Source organism: Artemia franciscana, chromosome 21 (assembly GCF_032884065.1).
Source record: "Artemia franciscana chromosome 21, ASM3288406v1, whole genome shotgun sequence".
In the NCBI taxonomy this organism is placed as follows: Eukaryota; Metazoa; Arthropoda; class Branchiopoda; order Anostraca; family Artemiidae; genus Artemia; species Artemia franciscana.
The window spans coordinates 31,866,602-31,887,772 of NC_088883.1; the positions used below are offsets into that span (position 1 = coordinate 31,866,602).

The 21,171-nt window shown below is 36.0% G+C and overlaps 2 protein-coding genes across 2 annotated transcripts; one reads left to right on the plus strand and one right to left on the minus strand.

The window, feature by feature from the left end:
- The first annotated feature begins 6,078 nt into the window (after nucleotides 1-6,078).
- LOC136040726 (coatomer subunit gamma-2-like) lies at nucleotides 6,079-8,087 on the plus strand. Its single transcript, XM_065725031.1, is given in 2 exon segments — nucleotides 6,079-7,844; nucleotides 7,847-8,087. Coding segments are annotated over 2 exon segments (2,007 nt in total).
- Nucleotides 8,088-13,822: 5,735 nt separating this feature from the next.
- Nucleotides 13,823-16,278, minus strand: LOC136040898 (shematrin-like protein 1). Its single transcript, XM_065725312.1, has 2 exons — nucleotides 16,202-16,278; nucleotides 13,823-14,474 (listed from the first exon to the last, which is right to left on the minus strand). The coding sequence occupies exons 1-2, from the start codon at nucleotides 16,208-16,210 to the stop codon at nucleotides 13,899-13,901; spliced, it is 585 nt and encodes a 194-aa protein (XP_065581384.1). The 5' UTR covers nucleotides 16,211-16,278; the 3' UTR covers nucleotides 13,823-13,898.
- Between the last annotated feature and the right edge of the window lie 4,893 nt (nucleotides 16,279-21,171).

Sequence of the window (21,171 nt, forward strand, 5' to 3'; positions counted from 1 at the left end):
TACTTTATTTTTAGCATTCCACGGGTAATACGAAGGCACTTCAGCATACAGCAGTTTTTTTGCAAAAGAATCATTTTGACACAAAGAAAAGAAAGCAGTTAACGTTGTATCCGGTGGATTCAGGGCTCTTTGTTGCACGTTGGATTCCAAAAAATAAATACATTGTCCATTCTGTAAATGTACCGATAATTGAACAACAGCTGGAGTTCGTTCAAGTATCGGAAATGAAAGAATTCGCCAAACAGCTTCATTACTGCTTATGTATCTTCCAGCCTGATATTGTACGATTTCATCCATATCACTGATTTCGGACTGCAAGCCAAAAACTGCCATGTCGCTGCCTTTGGTGACGTATTTCCATATGTATTTGATTGCCTTTATGGAGTTACAGTATTCAATGTTTATGTGTGCATTAAATGTTTTTGACAATAAATGTGAATATGGAACAACCCACTGGTTATCTACTTCGATGGTTGTACCGTTATGCTTCTTTGTTATTGCTGTTTTACCGCCATCTTCAGTAAATCTTCTTCTATATTATGAGTAACCATCATTGCCAGTAATTGTGTTGGGTACTAAGAGTCGAGGATATTGCTTTGTGCACCTTGCTTTGGCCATGCATGGTGATTTTTCATTCAGTGCACCGTAAGGTCCATGTATCATATTTTTTACAACAATATCATATAAGCCCTTATCGACATTTTCATTAGGAATTTCAGTGGAAATCACATCGTCAATATCATTAGAAGAAATTTTATCAAACAACCATATTAGTACCATATTAGTATATGTGCGTGTGGCAATCCTCGCTTTTGCCATTCCACTGAGTACAACTAGCATCGCACAGACCCAAACACTTTAAGTTTTACTATATAATTTATCAGTGATTTCAGCTTTTGCCGGAAGACACGGGCCGTAATGTCATGTCTATGAACCACCAACTGTCCTTGAAGTAAAAGCTGCTGTATCTCGTCCCAAGATTGATTACATGTAAATGTAATAAATAAATTTGGACGACCATAGAGACGAACATACGCAATAGCATCTTGAGCATATTCATGCATATGACAGGGACTGCCAGCAGGTGACGAAGGTAAAATCGTTAATCTTCCAACGTTAGTGGTATTACCGTCATTTATAACTGCATCTCGCAAATGAATGTATTGTTCAGAGCGGAGCTTGGTCTGATTCAGACGGATAAAAAGCAAACGTTCTGATTCAATCTTTGCATACATATCAACGATGCATTGTTGAAAAAATTGACGGCATTTTAAAATATAATTGCCTTCATCCTGACGAATCATTAGTCTATAGGAATAATAATTCATTGTGCTGCATTTCTTATTCGTTTGTTTGTTAGTGGATGGATCTATTAATTTATTATTAAAGTGATAGCCGTCGGCTCCATCCCAAAAAATGATAGGATATCGTAGGGCATCGTAGGATCGATGAGTTTCAGCAATTCTTACCAACTGAGCGTTTCGCTTATGAAGAATAATATCTCGAGGTAAAAACTGATCACCGACCATAACGATTACCACTTCGTCGATAGTTGGAGCGTTGTATCTACGCATATGTTGGCCAGTAGGCGTTTTGTCAGCGGAAATAACAATTTTATGCGTATCAGTAGGCATCAAATAGATTGCTGTTTTGAACAGACGCAATAAATTATTTTCGCGGAAAAGATGTTGCAATTGGGAAACAATAGTCCTTTTAAAATCGGGAGAAATTTCGCAACGTGCATTCAATTCAGAATTTCTATCACTGATGAAGTACAGTTGTTAAAAATTATGATTCTTGCCTGAGAATGGTAGAAGGGACCCTGCTCTATGATAAATTTCCCCTTTTATTTTGAAAGTAGGCATAAATTGATCTTTATTTTCGATTTGGGCACCAAACGACGTCATTTGGAAATATGAGTTATATTTTCTGATGTTTAACAAAAAACGCTTAGATTCTGACGTAGTTCCAGTAAGCAAAATCTTCAATGGCTCTGGTGGTGCAGCCAGTTGAGGAGGTTTAACTTTTCCTGAGGCGCAACACATTCCCATTGTTTCACCATTAAATTTCAAGGCCTTGCAATAGGGAACAATTTTAAACATGGTCCCGATTTGAACACATCTACTCAAGCTATAATCATCGACTGGGCTGTACCTGAATGCCAGGCGATAATTTTCAGGCTGCTCTTGTGATTCCTTGGCACGCTTTCTTGTGGTAATTTCTCTTTGAGACGCAAGCCTGTTTTCACGCTGTTGTTGTGATTCCTCGTCACGCTTTCTTTTCTTACTTTCTCTATTAGCCGAAAGCCTTTTGGCATTTACTCTTTGTGCAGCTTCCTCGGCTGTTTCTTCTGCCATTGTAGGATTTATACTAAAATTTCTGTTTGAATTAACTCTTTGAGGTCATATACAAACATACAAAATACATACATGACGACACAATGCTCAATCCTTATAATGCCGTCAGTCGACAAACATGACGTTATTCGACAAACGCCACCCCACCGCCTAGTTGGTGGGGGCACTTCACGCCCCCAAAGACCCCCACGCGCGTAAGTCGTTACGCGCCATATTAGTTACGCACCATTGTAGTTGTGTCCCTTTGTCCCACCTGTGATATATATATATATATATATATATATATATATATATATATATATATATATATATATATATATATATATATATATATATATATATATATATATATATATATATATATATATATATATATATATATATATATATATATATATGTTTTTAACTACGTAAATCTTGCGAATATACAACATTCTTCGCTGTCCCATTGTCTGTGCATATAAATAGATTGTCGGGTTTACCGACTCTTGAACATGCAATATATAATTGTCCATGGGAAAAACAATGCGTATTAAGATCTATACCTCATTATTCTAATGATGAGCTTTGTTGATGGTGACTGCTAATCGAACATTCCCTGTGTCCCCGTCGTCATTTATATATCCCCCTGTGCCCCCCGATGTCCCCGTTGTAGTTGTTTCCCTGTGTCCCGGTCGTCATTTATATTCCCTGGGTCCCGGCTTTCATTTTTGTCAGGGTGTTTTTTCTTTTTAGTTTTTTACCTTTTTTGTTTGTTTTATTTATTTTAAAGTTTTTTGTTTTTAGGTTTTTTCTATTTTTAGCTTTTTTTGCGCCATATTAGTTACGCGCCATTGTAGTTGTGTCCCTCTGTTCCACCTGTGAATATATATATATATATATATATATATATATATATATATATATATATATATATATATATATATATATATATATATATATATATATATATATATATATATATATATATATATATATATATATATATATATATATATGTTTGTAAAACTTACGAATATACAACATTCTTCGCTGTCCCATTGTCTCTGCATATAAATAGATTGTCAGGTTTACCGACTGTTGAACATGCAACATATAATTGTCCATGGGAAAACAATCCGCATTCAGATCTATACCTCAATATTATAATGATTGCCCTTGAGATTTGTTGATGGTGATTGCTAATCGAACATTCCCTTTGTCGCGGTCGTCCATTATATATCCCCCCTGTGCCCCCCCGGCGTCCCTGTTGTACTTGTGTCCCTGTGTCCCGGTCGTCATTTATATTCCCTTTGTCCTGGTCGTTATTTGTGTCATTTATATTCCCTCTGTCCCGGTCGTTATTTGTGTTCCGGTGTCCCACTCTGTAATTTTTCTTTGAGTGTCCCGGTCGTCATTTATATTCCCTGTGTCCCGGTGTCCCGGTCATCATTTGAGTCCCGGTGTCGCGGTCTGTAATTTCGTCAGTCAATAAACAACTTCACGAAGGCATAATCCTCAATCCTTATAATAATGTCAGTCGGGGACCCTTTGTCGCGGTTGTTGTTTATACATACCCCCTGTGCCCCCCGGCGTCCCCGTTGTAGTTATGTCCCTGTGTCTCGGTCGTCATTTATACTCCCTGTGTCCCGGTCGCCATTTGTGTCCCGGTGTCCCAGTCTGTAATTTCTCTTTGAGTGTCCCGGTCATCATTTATATTCCCTGTGTCCCGGTGTCCCGGTCGTCATTTGTGTCCCGGTGTCTTGGTCGTCATTTGTGTCCGGGTGTCCCGGTCTGTAATTTCTCTTTGAGTGTCCCGGTTGTCATTTATATTCCCTGTGTCCCGGTCGTCATTTGTGTCCCGGGATTGTCAGGTTTACCAACTCTTGAACATGCAACATATAATTGTCCATGGGAAAAACAATCCGTATTCAGATCTATACCTCATTATTCCTATGATTGCCCTTGAGCTTTGTTGATGGTGATTGCTAATCAAAAATTTCCTGTGTCCCGGTCGCCATTTATAAATCCCCCCTGTGCCCCCTGGCGTCCCAGTTGCAGTTGTTTCCCTGTGTCCCGGTCGTCATTTATATTCCCTCTGTCCCGGTCGTTATTTGTGCTCCGGTGTTCCAATCTGTAATTTTTCTTTGAGTTTCCCGGTCGTCATTTATATTCCCTGTGTCCCGGTGTCTCGGTCATCATTTGTGTCCCGGTGTCCCGGTCTGTAATTTCGTCAGTCGATAAACAGCTTCACGAAGGCATAATCCTCAATCCTTATAATGATGTCAGTCGACAAACATGACGTCAGTCGACAAAAATGAACTCAGTTGACAGTCGACAAACATGACGTCAGTAAACAGACAAACAACTTATTTATATATATATAGATATATAGATTTATATTCCCGGTGTCCCGGTCGTTATTTGTGTCCCTGTGTCCCAGTCTGTAATTTCTCTTTGAGTGTCCCAGTCATCTTTTATATTCCCTGTGTCCAGGTGTCCCGGTCCTCATTTGTGTCCCAGTGTCCCGGTCTGTAATTTCGTCAGTCGACAAACATGACGTCAGTCGACAAACAACTTCACGAAGGCATAATCCTCAATGCTAATAATGACGTCGGTCGACAAACATGACGTCAGTCGATAAACATGACGTCAGTTGACAGTCAACAAACATGAAGTCAGTCAACAGACAAACAACTTATTTTTTTATATATAGAATATGGTTACAACCAACGATTATGACGTCATCTTTCCATCAAGCTTGTACGAGAATAGATTATTGCAGGTTATTGCAAACAGTAATTCTGTTTAAAAACATTTATTTTTTAAGTTCTCCCGTCTGGGAGAACTTTTAGTATATTGAATTTAAAGCAATATATTCTGAATTTAAAATTTAGAAAGATGCTTGTTTCAGTTGCCTCCTAGCTAAAATAATGAACATAATATGAATGAACCGCAGGGCTCAGTTCTTTTGGGCTTGAATTTGCTTTTTATTATATAACCCGGAACTATATCTACATGATTTATACATTGGTGTGAAAAATTCAATTTGATATTTTCGTATACAGGAAGATAATAACAACATAAGCTGCTAGAGAGCAATAGAAAAATAAGGTTTTTCGTGCGAAATTATTTTTTGAAAGGTATTTGTTAAGGTTTCTAAATACATCAATATCCTTTCAAATGAGCCGTTAAACAGCTCTCTGTGCTAGAAATCCGGGATGCATCGGTAGCTGGAAACCTAGTAAGAGACAATCACAGCCAATTGTAAAAAATAAAACAGCCAATAACTCCTAAAAATAGAATCAGATCAAAACATGAAGTATACTGTTGGAACTGCACTGACCAATACCCCTGTGGAGGAAACTAACTGTCCTTTGGCTTGAAAAATAAGCAGAATATGTTGGTTTGAAAATCAAGAATAGGCTGCAACCGCGATATTCCGCATCGACAACAGGTTTGATTTTTTTTTTCGTTTTTATTCCAGTGCAGCTAGCACAATTTCTCATTTGATAGGAAATTGATGTATTTAAAAACATTTCATTATAAGCAGAAATAGTTAAAAAATCAACTTTTTTACGAGAAACTGCGTTTTCTATAACTCTTTGTAGCAAATGTTACTATTATCTTTCTTCATACTAAAATCAAAATAGGATTGTTACCATTATAAAACGGATGTCCTGACCTTGGGGGTAGATTGGTAAGGCACATACAGTAAGTAGCCTTGTCCTCAGACAACCAAATGGTACAGTATCAATGTGTTGCCTTGTATTATAATACCAGAAAAGGGGCCAAACAAGACTTAATGAAGATGTTTGAAAAACTCCTCGATCATCTTAATTCTCCCTATGCTATGTGCTTCCTGATTCGTATCGTTGCAAAGTTGACTCAAGATGGGAACGATTCCGAACATTTAATGGATTTTTTGCGAACTTGTACCCGTCACAAATCAGACATGGTACGGTATGAAGCTGCAGCTGCTATTGTAAATTTGAAGAATCAGCCCTCAGGCTCTCTCAAGGCAGCAGTTTCAGTTTTGCAGTTGTTTTTGGCAAGCAGCAAGGCTGTTATGAGATATGCTGCTGTTAGGACACTGAATATGGTACTGACAATACATCCCAGTATAGTCAACCCGTGCAATCTAGATCTGGAAAATCTTTGCAGCGATAGTAATCGTTTGGTGTCAACACTTGCTAATACAACCCTCCTTAATACATGCAATGAGTCATCTGTAGACAGGCTAATGCGGCAGATTTCAAATTTTGTTTCTGATATTTCAGATGAATTGAAGATTGCGGTTGTACAAAACATTCGTACGTTGTGCCGTCGTTTCCCAAAGAAGTATGGTTCTCTGTTGTCCACTCTTGCCAGTTTCTTCAGTAAAGAGGGAGGCCAGGAATATAAGAATGCCACAGTTGATGCAATTATTGCAATTATAGAGGACAACCCAGAAGCCAAAGAGCTCGGTCTGGCTTACCTATGTGAGTTTATTGAAGACTGTGAGCATACTTCTTTAGCAGTTCGTATACTGTACCTGTTGGGCCAAGAAGGTCCAAGAGTCAAACATCCTCGTCGCTACATTCGTTATATCTACAATTGTACTCAACTGGAAAAGTTTGATGTTCGTGCTGCTGCTATTTCTGCCCTTGCATACTTTGGGACACTCTGTCCAGACCTTTTGCCAGATTTCTTAGTTGTGCTGGATCGCTGCAAAATCGATCCTGATGATGAAGTGCAAGACAGAGCAAGTATTTTTCACGTTTTACTAATTCAAAAAAACTTGTATACATTAATCAAACTTGAAGTACCTCTCCCTATGCTAGAGAAGACCCTTCTTGCGTACATTGAAGCTAGAGATTTTGACAGGTCATTTGATATAGGAACGGTACCGTTAGCACTGGCTGAGAAGCTGCCTGCTATTGAAACGATATTAGCTGCTAGACCAAAACAAAGTCAGTCTGACTTACCGCAGGAAAGCTTTAAGTTTCTTCCAGACTTCCCCGAATTTGCTGCTTATGGACCCCTTTTTAAGATGTCAGATCCAATCATACTTTCAGATATTGACATGGAGCGTTACGTAAGGCTTGTAAAGCATGTTTTCAATAATCATATTGTTTTGGAATTTATTTGTTTTAACACGATCAATAATCAAGTCCTTGAAAACGTATCTGTTGAACTTGGAGTTTCCAACGGATTTGGTATAGATGCCTCAATCCCATGCCCTACCCTTGAGTATAATGTAGAAGGTAGAATTTATGTTAGTTTGGCATTCCCAGAATCAGTGAGTGTTTCGGTTGGCTCTTTCCCAGCCAAATTATTGTATTCACTCAAGGAAGACATAAGTGGTAACCCGAATTGGGTCATTCTGGACGATTACCCAATCAATGAGGTTGAGATTGAAGTGTCTGATCACTGTAAGAAGGTTGAGAAATGGAATTTTAATGAATTATGGGAACAGTTGGGAGAAGGCTGGAAATCGCTGAGACCTGTTTACTTCAAGAGCCAACGCTTAATGATGCTGTGTGGAAAGTGGCAAATCATCTTGGCCTAAGGCCGTGCATGGACAGTGACTCCGTGACTAGTGGAAAATCCACCCACACAGTTATGCTCTCTGGATTGTTTCGGGGAGGATATAATTTACTTGCTATAGGCTGGATGGGTCTCTCAGAAGAGGGGATTGATATTAAACTTGTTTTGCGATCATCCTCGACAGAGATTAGTGAACTCATTGTTTCCACTATGGCATGTTAGGAAGCAAAGGATTGCTTTTATTGTTGCTCATGAACTCGCTTATCAATGGTTTGGAAATTTAGTAATTATGGAATGGCGGACAAACTCATGGTTAAATGAAGGCTTTGCAACTATGAGTTGATTATGTGTTTATAATGTGTTGATTATGCGTTGATAGTTTGTCTCGGCGAAGCCGCCGGGACCTAGCACTGTCTGTGGTTAGAACCCAAAGAACAGTGAGAATTCATATATAGAAACCTACCCTGGTAGTATATATATATATATATATATATATATATATATATATATATATATATATATATATATATATATATATATATATATATATATATATATATATATATATATATATATATATCATGAAAAGAAAAATCACCAATGCAACAGCACAAACACATAATATATATATATATATATATATATATATATATATATATATATATATATATATATATATATATATATATATATATATATATATATATATATATATGTGTGTGTGTGTGTATATATACTATACTAGTGTTATATATCTATACCTATATATATCTATACGATATATATCTATACTAGCTGTTGATGTGGACCTAGATAGTGGGGGTGATTCACGCCCCCTTCCAAGATCCCTCCCCCAACGCGCATAAGTCATTACGCGCCAAATTAGCTACGCGTCCTTGTAGTTGTGTCCCTGTGAACTATCTGTGAATAGAGATAGATATATATGTTTTTAACTGCGCAAAACTTGCAAATGTATGTGACGTCTTATAATGACGTCATATGCAAACCCTCTTTTTACAAACAAACAAACATGCATACATACAACTTATTTTTAGTCCTGTGGTGGCGCAGTGGATTTGACCTTAGCTTGGTAATACGGGACCAACAGGTCGAATCACGCTGCAGGAATGCACTGCAGGGCCCACGCAGGGACCTTAGTAGTCAAGAAGCGTCGTTAATTCTTAAATAAAACAACTTATTTTTATATAGATAGATAAAGAGATAGATTTACATATACACTATAAATTAGCTACGTAAAAATTGCGAATATACAACATTCTTCGCTGTCCCATTGTCTGTGCATATAAATATATTGTCAGGTTTACTGACCCTCGAATATGCAACGTACAATTGTCCATGGGAAAAACAATCTGTATTAAGATCTATACAGCATTTTCTAAGGATTGCCCTTGAGCTTTGTTGAAGGTTATTGCAAATGCTAATCCAATTTGGAATTGCAGTCTTTTAAATTGGAATAATGGGAATATGACGAATAAGAACAGCCTCACCCTCAAAAGGCCCTGACAAGACTTTTGCCTGTTTTACGTTTTCCATTTTTTTTTACGGCAAGTCAGATTTTTTTTTACGGCAAGTCAGAATTCAGCAGGTAGTTTTATACGTCCTGAAATTGAGTCTACTGGGAGCTTTCCGTTTCCAATTGCCGGCAATTGATCTGAAAATGTTTGACCAAAGTCATCGTTTTGCAATCGGACACGCATATTTGTAGTTAATTTTAATGTTTTTACGTGTGCCCATAAATTAGAATTTTTCAGGCAAGCATTCATTTCGTCTGCAGGGGTTGATCTAGGTATTATAGGTAATGTTTGCCTGAAATCTCCCGCAAGCAATATTAATGTGCTGCCAAAGGGTTTCGAATTTCCTCGCAAATCTCGCAATGATTGATCCAGAGCCTCGAGCGATTTTTTGTGTGCCATTGTGCACTCGTCCCAAATAATAAGTTTGCATTGCTGCAATACTTTACCAATCCCAGATGATTTGGAAATATTGCACGTGAGAGTTTCTGTAGAATGCAAATTCAGAAGCAATTTCAAAGCGGAATGAGCAGTTCTTCCACCAGGCAGCAACATTTCGGCTGTTCCGGAGTGTAGTTATAAATTTCTGATATAAAATCAAAAGTCAAATCTGAAGTCTCTAACCGTTTTTGATTAAGTATATCCTCGGTCATTTTCGATTTATATTTTTCCCATAACTCTGTATGAGCTGAAGGAGAGCAAGTTGTTAGTATGATTCCAAATAATAGGTGAATTTAACTTGGAGTTGACGTTTCGCACGCGTCATTGATGCATTTATCCCAGTGTTGGTCATTCTCCAATAAATTCAGAGCTTGGTATGCACTACGGTAAGCGTCATGTATAGTACCGTTTACAGTTCACAAATGCTCAAAGGACGTCTGACCGAGGACATTCACCAAAAGCAGGCAGAGAAAGAAGCATTCATGTTGATTGGGGTGAATGGTGTAGAGTCTTCCTATCGTGGTAACTTTGAAGATAATGGGTTGGCCGTCGACTGTCTTACCCTGTTTTCGTGGTTCAAATACTTTATTTATAGCATTCCACGTGTAATACGAAGGCACTTCAGTCTACAGCAGTTTTTTTTTTTTTGCAAAAGAATCATTTTGAGATAAAGAAAGAAAACAGTTAACGTTGTATCCGGTGGATTTAGGGCTCTCTGTTGCAAGTTGGATTCCGAAAAATAAACACGTTGACCATAGCTATTGGCTTAGTTGCTCCTGTATATTGTAATTATAAAAGTAAATAAGGAGCAAGCGGGAAAATCAAATCAAGTGATACTAAGCCTCCGCACAGTGGGAGAAATCAGTCTTCATGATCAGGGTTTTTGTGGGCTCAATCCCGCCTGTGGCATGGGATAAATTCAAAGTCAGAAATGAAATACTTAAACTTAAATGATTCAGAAAAGTCACGATGAAGACCACAAGGCCAACATACTTGTGTTGTTGTTAAAGTCAAGGGAAATTTATTTTCATATCTAGAGGTATTAGAGAAGGTGGAACTAATCGTTTACTACTTTTTTGATCTGACTCTAGTTGTAGGAGTTATGGGCTATTTTGTGTTTCACTATGGGACGTGATCGTATCTAACGAATGAACAACATGGTTCAGTTCTTTTGGGATTGAGTTCCTCCTTAATTATAAAACTAAAATAAAAAATATCATATTCGAATAATTTCCGTTCTTTTTAAGTTTTAAAATTGTTCCTTACTTTCAGTCAAAAAAACTTATTTGTTTTACTGAATTGCCTAAAGAGGACGGGATAGCTTTTATTTCCGTTGGTATAGGTCCTTTTCCGATAATCTATAGCCGCAACTTTTTCGTCTCTTGTCAGCACAAGATATGTTTTTCTTTCTTTTTTTTGCACACACAAAGTCACAGAAGTCGTCAATGCCTTGAAATATGATCAAAACTTTTAGTGTAAAAAGATCAATAAACGTTTGAATTTCTGTTTTAATGAATCCTTTCCCAATACCCTGAATTCAATCAGAATTCAATCTGAATCATCGGTTCAATCAAGATTCAGTCCAATCATTTGTTATTAAAATTTCCTTACATATATGTTTAACTAGAATTCCAAAAAGCGAGGTCAAGAAATCATGCAGGGTCACCACCCCTAATAATTTGGGGAAAACTATGATTTATTTAGTATCTTTAAAACCGTTACTAGTTTTAAGTGTTAAATTTGCTTTTTATTTTGAGTTGACAATTCTTTTTTAATTAACCCACGCTCGTTTTTAACGGGCATTTTCGTTTTTTCGGGAAACGAAAAAAATTGGCCTCCATTACACTTTATAATATGTTCCAAATTAATACTTTTTCCAAATATTCTACCTTTAAAACCAAATCATCAAGTATAAATGTAATCCGGGTCAAGTATAAAATTAATAAAAAAAGAATTCTATGTTTTCTGTTTCGCCACGTTTGCTCAGGTCAATTTCTTCCTCTGATATTGAAATTGCTTATGCTTCCAAAAATCTATCAGTTTAGAATATATTTTTTTTTGTATTAAAACTTTCAAAAGTTGAAATGAATAAACCCTCTAGATGTGCAAATAGAACACAAATCGAATCCTTGAAGTATAAGAAGCTGATAATAGACTAAGATATACAGTGAATATAATTTCGTGATTGAAAAAGAAATCATTGAAAAAGAAAATAAGACTTAGTGCTTCTTATAAAAATATTCGTACTATAGCTAGATAGGTCAAATCAGCTGTAGTTTGACCTTACGATTTGGCAGAATGAGATTCACTCAAAGAATCATTTAATTGTTTCAATTTTTATTCCCAGCATTTAGTTGAAACTCTGGATTCTCTTATTTGTCATTAAAATGCCTAATAAGTGCTGATATCTAATTAGAAGTTATCTAAGTGCTGATAACTTTCATTTCCTTACGTTTTGGATTCACATACTAACCAACAAATGTAGGACTGCTTGTATGTACAATACTATGCCGAGTTCTATTATTTTCCCTCTTCTAAATATTTTTATAAATAAGCTAGGAAATATGACTAAATTTAGTCACATTTCACACAACACCATTGCTACTTTTAGGACATTTATCTCTGCATTAGCATGCTGTATGAGATGTCTTTTGAGTATTGAATATAGTGAATTTAAACAAAATATGTGTATATTTCTCACAATTTTGAAATTTTGTGTGTACGTATATGCAGTACCTACCTATTACTCCTTTTTATTGTTATCAATTTTATCACGCAGAACTAGGAAACCAAGCGATTTTTTTTTGTGGAGAGAATTATAGACACAAACACGATATTCAGTGTATACCCTCTCCAGAAAATTAAAAACCCTCCCCTCCCCATGCCCCGACTTACAGAAGTCAAACTTTTGCGTAACTTTTATAGAATTCATCTTTTTAACAACGATACATTGAGGATGGTAATTTTCAAACTCTAGAAGTCAATATTTCGTTCCAATTGGTCTCGCTGGCAATTATTGATGAAAGTAAGGTTTCTGCCATAATGATGCCAAGAATTGTTCAGATTTCCTGGATATTCTTTGCCAAACATTGCCCAACGGATAAGTTAGTAATTCTAAGTTTAATCTTAACTTTTTCAAACACTTTCAAATTTGAAATAAGGTCGCTATTAAATGTGGGGAGTATATCACTAAATACTATGATACAACCTGTAGCAATAATGTGACTTCCCTTATTATTACTTTGACAGCGCTATTGCAGTACATGTGGTTTTTGTTCTGCTTTATGTGGCCCACTGATATCAATGCTTTTTATTAATATATATAGGCGGACCTACAAATAAATCAATTATATAAAAAATTAGAAGTAATATTATAAAAAAATTACGTATCTTAAAAGTTTAGTGCAACAAATTAAATCTTACAGAGTCAAAATCCATTCAAAATTGCGAGCAAATGAATAACCTGATACCCAAAGCTATTAGAATAGAGCTTGGTTCAATTTTGAGATTGAGCGTCCTGTGCTGGGCGTAGGGTCCAGAGGAAGCGAAAGGGGATATGTACAGCAGTGTTGATCGTGAATCTAGCTGAAAAAAGTCAAGTATATGCGACATTTAACTTTGCCCAGCCGAAAGCTTGTTTACGCAATACTACTATCGTCTGCAACAGTTCATTACTGACAATTTAGTAAAAGCCAATCACCAGCACTTATATTTATGACTTTTTGATGTTTGTTTATTTTTTTTAATATATTGCGTAATGTTTTTAAATTCACGAAGTACCGTGTTTGTTCAATAGTTACTTTTCTATTCTACCCCTTGAATAGTATCTATTTCAACAGCACCCCTCTTGCCCCCTCCCCCCTGTTAAAGATACTGTACCTACGCCCCTCCTGGAAACTTCGAATTAAAGTCATTTTACAAGGTGAAATTGTAACACTTTTCTAAACTAGTTTTTGAAGACCTAGGGTATAATAAAGAAAGACATTTATAATAACAATCCTTGTTAAATAATAAGCCGTTATAAAATACGCCATTATAAATAAGCCATTTTTCTATTTTACTAATGATATCTGACATAACTAGATCCATATGATGGGTGGCCATAGCCATAAGAAGGGTAGTGACTACGGTATTTGTATGAGGGGTAATGTTTATAATGTTTTGTTTCTGCACCCTCTAATACTTCTTCAGAAAGGTCTCTTTTCCATCTGTAACCACTGCCATAGGAGCTGTAAGATGGGTGGCCATAACTATAAGAGCTATAGGATGGGTGACCATAGCCACGATATCCATATGATGGGTATTGTTTATAGTGCTTTGTTTCAGCACCTTCTAGTGCTTCTTCAACTGGTGCTTCTAGTTCAGAAAGGTCTCTCTTCCATCTGTAGCCACTGCCATAGGAGCTGTAAGATGGGTGGCCATAACTATATGAGTGGTAAGAGGGGTGGCCATAACTGTAGGAGCTGTACGATGGGTGGCCATAGCTGTATGAACTGTAAGATGGGTGACCATAGCTACGATATCCATACGATGGGTAGTGTTTATAGTGTTTTGTTTCCGCAACTTGTAGCACTTCTTCAGCCTGTTCAGCCTCTTCAGCCAGTATGGTAGCAACAGCGATAGTAAAAAGAAGAATCTAAAAAGAAGGAAGCAAATCATTCAAGCTGAATTCTTTAATATGACTAAACCATACTGGTATAAGTTAAATATGGATGATCTTTCACTGAACATGCTTTTAGGTTCCAACTTTAATTTATTCTGTTATTAAAAAAATATAGCAATGCTCATGCTCGACCTTAAAAGAAAGATTATTTTAAAAGGAACTATTTTCGAATAGAACGAAGCAAAGGACAACTCTGGAGAAAAACGGTAGCTGAGTTCGTGGAGAATATAATTTTTTTTGAAATTATGCTTGTTTGATTATTGTGCTAGCAAATCGGATGTCTTAAAGTATGATTTATTATCACATGGGTTGCCTTGTAATCTAATAAAACTATTTTTAAGTGATTTTATTAGGGGTATGACAATACGTATTCTAAATCATTTTCTTGTTGTATTTAATTATGAATCATTGGATCATGCTAACTTTTTTATTTAGTGAAGAAAATATTTTAAAGCATTTTATTGCTTAGCTGGTAGAATTGATGAAACTGGTCAAATTTATAGTTGTGTGGGTTGTTTCCTCTTATATTAAAAAAATTGTTTTCTTTTGTGAGGGTAAAACAAATTTTTTTTTTTCGAAACGTCTCCCTGGGAATAAATATATACTATTCGATTAGACTATATAATTATTTAACTGTTTAAAATCTCTTCAAGAGAATAACTTTATTTTGAAATACAGTTACTATTTACTGAGTCCTTTAATTTTTCTTTTTACAGTTTGGAAATACAAAGTTTGGAAGAACAAGAATATAAGTATGTGAACTAAAATTAGGATACTGGGAGCAATGGTACCAACTTTGGTCAAATTTTTGTTTTGAAAAATGGCACTTGAGTGATTTTCTACTAGTAGTAGTAGCAATAGTATGTTCTTTGAAGTAAAAAGATATTGAATATCTTGAAGAAGATATTCAAAACTTGCAGTTAACAGGGTTTGTTGTCTGAAAATTAATTTTTCAGAATTAATTTTTAATTCTGAAATTTAATTTAATTAATTTTTCAGAATTAATTTTTAATTTTGAAGCAGTTTTGCTTCAAAGAACATACTACTACTACTCTTTGAAACTGGCTATTTGTTTTGAAGTTACAACAATATTTTTTATTTACATTTTAAGTATGGAAAACTGGGAATGAATTGTTGTGAAAATGACCGAATAGTTTTTTCTCTACAATATGAAAATAGAATTACAAATTTTAAGTCAATGGGCACATTTATAAAATAGCAACGTCTTAGTTACGCTAGAAACACACCCATAATTTTTTCTTTTTATTTCGCCCTGCAAGGCATGTTTATTTTAATTTTCTGTTAAAGGTATCTAAATATGTAAAATCAGAAGTGAGCCAATTGAATAGGGAAACAGGGATACAGGGATTTTAGCAAGAAAAGCTCATAGAAAGACAGTTTAGGCCAGGAGAAAAGAAAAAAATTCAAATATTAGACTTTTTTTTATAATACCAAATAAAACATACGAATTTCAATTTTAAATTTAAGATACAAACTAAAAACTAAGAGTAAGTTAAGATAAAGAACATCTGATTTTAGGTTCATCATTTAATAGGTATCGAAACTTCTAAATTTAATAGATCAGATTGCTATTTTTCTACCTAAATCTTGTGAATTTTACCATTTTAACCTGAATGATTTAAGAGATAGGCAATTTGTATCATACAAGCAATGGAAAACAATAATAATTCAATTCTTACATATTTCATGGTGGACCCTTTGTATGTAATTTAATGCTGCAGATATTGAAACTCAACTGAAGAATCCAGTAAAAATTCAGCTTTATATGTAATTGAAACATCCTGGAATTACGTCACTAAGTCCAGGAAGATGAAAAAACCTTTGGGTGTGGTTTTAAACAAAGGACAACCAATAACTTAATAGAAAACGATATACATATTAAATCAATGTCAGTGACTTAGAAAGAACTTACATTAGTCGTTAGCCTAAAATTTTAATCTCTGCTCTGTATCATCACAGACTTAGAAAAAGTACGGGGGAAAAGGGTGAACCATAGACTTGTATCTCATTTTCACCTACTACTTTGTATTTTTCATTTACTATCTCAATGCAATTTTAAAAATAGCGAGGTACCATTTTTATAAATATCATCAAATGCGAAATGATTGTCCCAAATGCTACTTTATTATGTTCACGTAATCATGTAAAATCTGAGTTAGATTACGTTAAAGATATTCTATTCTGCAATGGCTACCCAATCAATCTCATTGAAAACATAATAGATTGACGATTAAAAAAGGAAACACAGGAAAATAGGGAGCCCGTCCCCCCTGATTCAGTTTCACTGGCAATTGAGAACAAAACTTGTACTAAATTACCATGCGTCTCGAAACTCAGCAAGGAACTTGGACAAATTTTTTAAATATAATCTCTCTGTTTCTTTTAAAACTGAACAAAAAGTTGAACATTTTTTCAACTCTAGAAAGGATATAACGGACCATATACTAGGTAGGGGTATCTACAGAGTCCCGTGTTCATGTGGAAAATTTTACATTGGCAGGACTCATCAACAACTAGGGGAACGATTGCATTCACACAAAATTTCAATAGATAAGTCTTTGAGATTTGGAAATAAAAATGACAACTTTGATTCAGCTCTGGCCCAGCATATATATATATATAAATCCTGACCATTTAGTTCTTTTGTGAAGAGGCAACTTTAATATTTACCCTGAACGGCCTACCACAATCTTTTAAAGAGGCAATTGAGGTAAAAAAAAAAAACCCATATAGACAGAAATTTGGCTATAAATAGAGATACGGGAGATATTTCCTTAAGCCCATTTTATAACAACTTAATATTAAAAGACCCTATCAATATTTTCGCTCATTCTAATTTAAGACAGCCTGTTCGCATGTCTAATGAAAACCGAAATTGCAGACAGGCAAATTCTGTTGCAAGGTAAAGAATATTTATTCAATCCAATTGGTAACTACTCTTTCATTGATCTCAAGTTGGTTTTTGTCTTTTGATTCAGTGTCTTTTCTCCTCTCGTAGGTTTTGTTGTTGTTTTTGTTTTTTGGTTTTTTCCTCTTTCCTATATATACATTTTTTTTACACTGAGGACGATTTGGTGGAGGTCCTTGTCGAAATATTTGCTTGATTTTCATTTTCATATTTTGCTACTGGCTGACAAAACCCTCGTTTTTTCACCTATTTGATTTTTCTCTCTTCATTTATTATTTCCTTTCTTGTTATCATACGCCATGCATAGACAGTATGGTCTCAGAACATATTTACTTAGGCTGAAAGCTTAAGAAATTAGTACAAAGAAGTGGAGGCTGGCAAAAATAATAAAAAAAGCTTTTTCCCATGCTCAGCAATGGACTGCGTTACGCAGGTTCTGATTTCCTGATAAAATACCTTCAGCCCAGAGTAAAAAACGTGGGAAATTATAGCCTAGTAAACAACACAGCACTCGTACGGGATTCTGATTATTGGATAATTTTCTGGGCTTGGTTTGTTTTGATGGGCGTTTTCGGGCTGAAAAACCTCTTCCTAGCTAATTTATCTACTATGGGCTGCCTCCCCGTAGTAGCATAATATTTGTAGGCATGAATATATAATGAGTCGGAGGTAATAGGCTTGGGACTGTCTGTGCAGGATTTCGACTCTAGTTGATAGAAGAGCATCGCCAAGTGCTGAAAACCATGTTGTGACCAAGATGGGCCCAGGATTGCACAAAGCCTCCAACTTACTGGAGGTCCCAGGGACTTCTTGCTGTCCGGTTCTAAGCCGGCTTAAGCGCTTCGGTGTAGACTTGAGAAGATATGTTGGTCCCCATCCTGCACTGGTATCCGGGATCACTGCTTTTCTTGAGGCCAAAATAATTTCAAAGATTTAAAGAACATGAAAATTGGAACTTGGAATGTTACGACGTTAAAAAATGACTATCGCATCGACATTTTGACTGACGAATTCAGACGGTTTGAACTGGATTTATTAGGAGTTTCAGAAACTCATATCCCAGGGGTAGGAAGCATGAAATTAGGTGACATAGAATTTGTTTACTCAGGAAGGAAGGATGGGGTACATAGACAGGGAGTAGGGCTCATGATGAATAAGGAAGCTGCTAAGTCTTGTTTAGGCTGGGAAGGTATTAATAATAGAATACTAATTGCTCATTTTATGACTAAAAAGTTTAGGGTATCAGTTATAGTAGTATATGCCCCCATTGAACCAACTGATGGAGATACTAGTGACTCAGATGAATTTTACTTACAGTTACAGGAGCAAATAGACAGGGTACCAGGTAGAAATATGGTGTTTTTGCTAGGAGATTTTAATGCCCAGGTTGGTAGAAATAGGGATAGATGGTATCCTAGCCTAGGTAATTTTGGTGTAGGAAAAGAAAACAGTAATGGCTATAGGCTTTTGCAATTTTGTAGGTATAACAACCTAGTTATAACCAATACGGTGTTTGGTCACAAAATGGCCCATAAGTTGACATGGTATTCACGTGATGGTAAGACAGCAAACCTTATTGATTATGTTATTGTAAACAGAAGACTAGCAGGATCAATACAAGATACTAGGGTGTATAGGAGTGCCGTTATTGATGTTAAAAGTAAAGATCACCATCTAGTAGTGTCTAAGGTTAATTTAAAGCTGAAATTTCGGAAGAGTAACTCCCTCCCGGAAAGTTATGATGTTGGTAGACTTCAGGATGAAAATTTGAGAAAAAAATTCCAGGAACAGTTGAGTACTAAACTTGAGGGTTTAAAATTTGACAATGTGGAAGATGGATGGAATAATTTCAGAAAAACAATTTGTGAAGTTGCTGATGGTGTCCTACGGAAGATTGCTAAGACAGCAACTAGGAATATTAGTGAAAAAGCTTTAGGTTTAATAGAGAGTAGAAGGGGTTTGTATAAGAATTATCTGAGCGATAGGTCGTATGAAAACAAAAGGAATGTAAAGAAAGTGGAGAAAGCATTAAAATATGAACTAAGGAGATGTGAAATGGAGGCGATGGATAAAATTGCTGAGGATCTGGAAGAAGCGGCTAGACGGCATAATAGTAAAATATTATACTGGCATGTTAATAAATTGAAAGGGAGTAGCCGATCCGGACTAGTCCCAGTTGAAGATAGAAATGGGGCCACAATTAGTGATAAGGAAAAAGTTAAAGAAAGATGGGTGGAACATTTTGAGAATGTGCTAAACCGAGATACAGTTGCAGGAAAAGATATAGATGAAAATGAAAAAGTTTGTGATACCTTGGATGTGAAGGAAGATTTGTTTAGTGAGGAAGAATTAGCGACAGTACTAGAAGGATTAAAAAATAATAAGGCCCCAGGTGCTGATAGTATGATTAATGAGTTCCTTAAATATGGTGGCTCTGAGGTTAGGAATAAGCTACTGAAGATTATGAACATGATTTTTGAAAAAGGGGAAGTACCCAATGATTTTAGGAAAACCTTAATTAAACCACTGTATAAGAAAGGTGACAAGAGTGAATGTCGGAATTATCGAGGCATTAGTCTGGTCTCTGTAGGTAGCAAATTACTGAGTAATATGATACTTTTTAGACTGAGACATGCTGTAGACAAAGTTTTAAGGGAAGAACAATGCGGTTTTAGAAAAGGTAGAGGATGTGTCGACCATGTTTTCACTCTTAGGTTAATAATTGAGAAGTCCCTTCGTTGTCAAACACCTTTGGTCCTTAGTTTTATCGATTATGAGCAAGCTTTCGATTCTGTTGATAGAACAGCGTTAACAAAGGTCTTATCGTTATATGGTATACCAGAAAAATACATTAAAGTGATTTGCGCTATGTACGAGAATAATACTGCTGCGGTTAAGGTAGGAAATGAGGTTAGCAACTGGTTTTGTATTAAATCAGGAGTTAAGCAGGGTTGTGTTCTATCCCCCTTTATATGGATCATTTTGATGGACTTCGTCTTAAGGAGCACAGGAAAGGCAATTGGAGACCATGGAATCAAATGGGGAGGAAGAACGCTCCTGGACTTAGATTATGCCGATGATTTAAGCATATTAGATGAAAGTGTGAGCAAAATGAATGAATTTTTAGAGGTTTTACGAGTTCAGGGTGCTAAAATAGGCTTGAAAATTAATGTTAAGAAGACTAAGTCACTAAGGTTAGGAATAAGTGAAGATGAACAGGTGACCTTAGGTAACGAAAAGATTGATCAGGTTGGGAGCTTCAGTTACCTTGGTAGTATTATTAGTAAAGATGGTGGGAGCAGTGAAGATGTTAAAAGTAGAATAGCTAAAGCTCAGGGTGTTTTTTCAAAGTTAAAAAAAGTTTGGAAGAATAGAAAGATAAGCCTACAAACCAAGATTAGAATATTGGAAGCTACAGTGATGACAGTGGTCAAATATGGCTCTGAAGCATGGACACTCCGAAAAGCAGATGAAAATTTACTAGATGTTTTCCAGAGAAATTGCCTACGGATTGTTCTGGGTACCCGGCTGACTGACCGTATTTCAAACAGTAGGTTGTACGAAAAGTGTGGTTCAATCCCGCTTTCTGGGGCTATAATGAAAGAAAGGTTGAGATGGCTAGGCCACGTTCTACGGATGAAGGATGACAGATTACCGAAGATTGTCCTTTTTGGCCAACCGTCTGGGGCTACACGGAAAGCAGGTCGTCCTTGTCTGGGTTGGGAGGATGTCATAAATAAG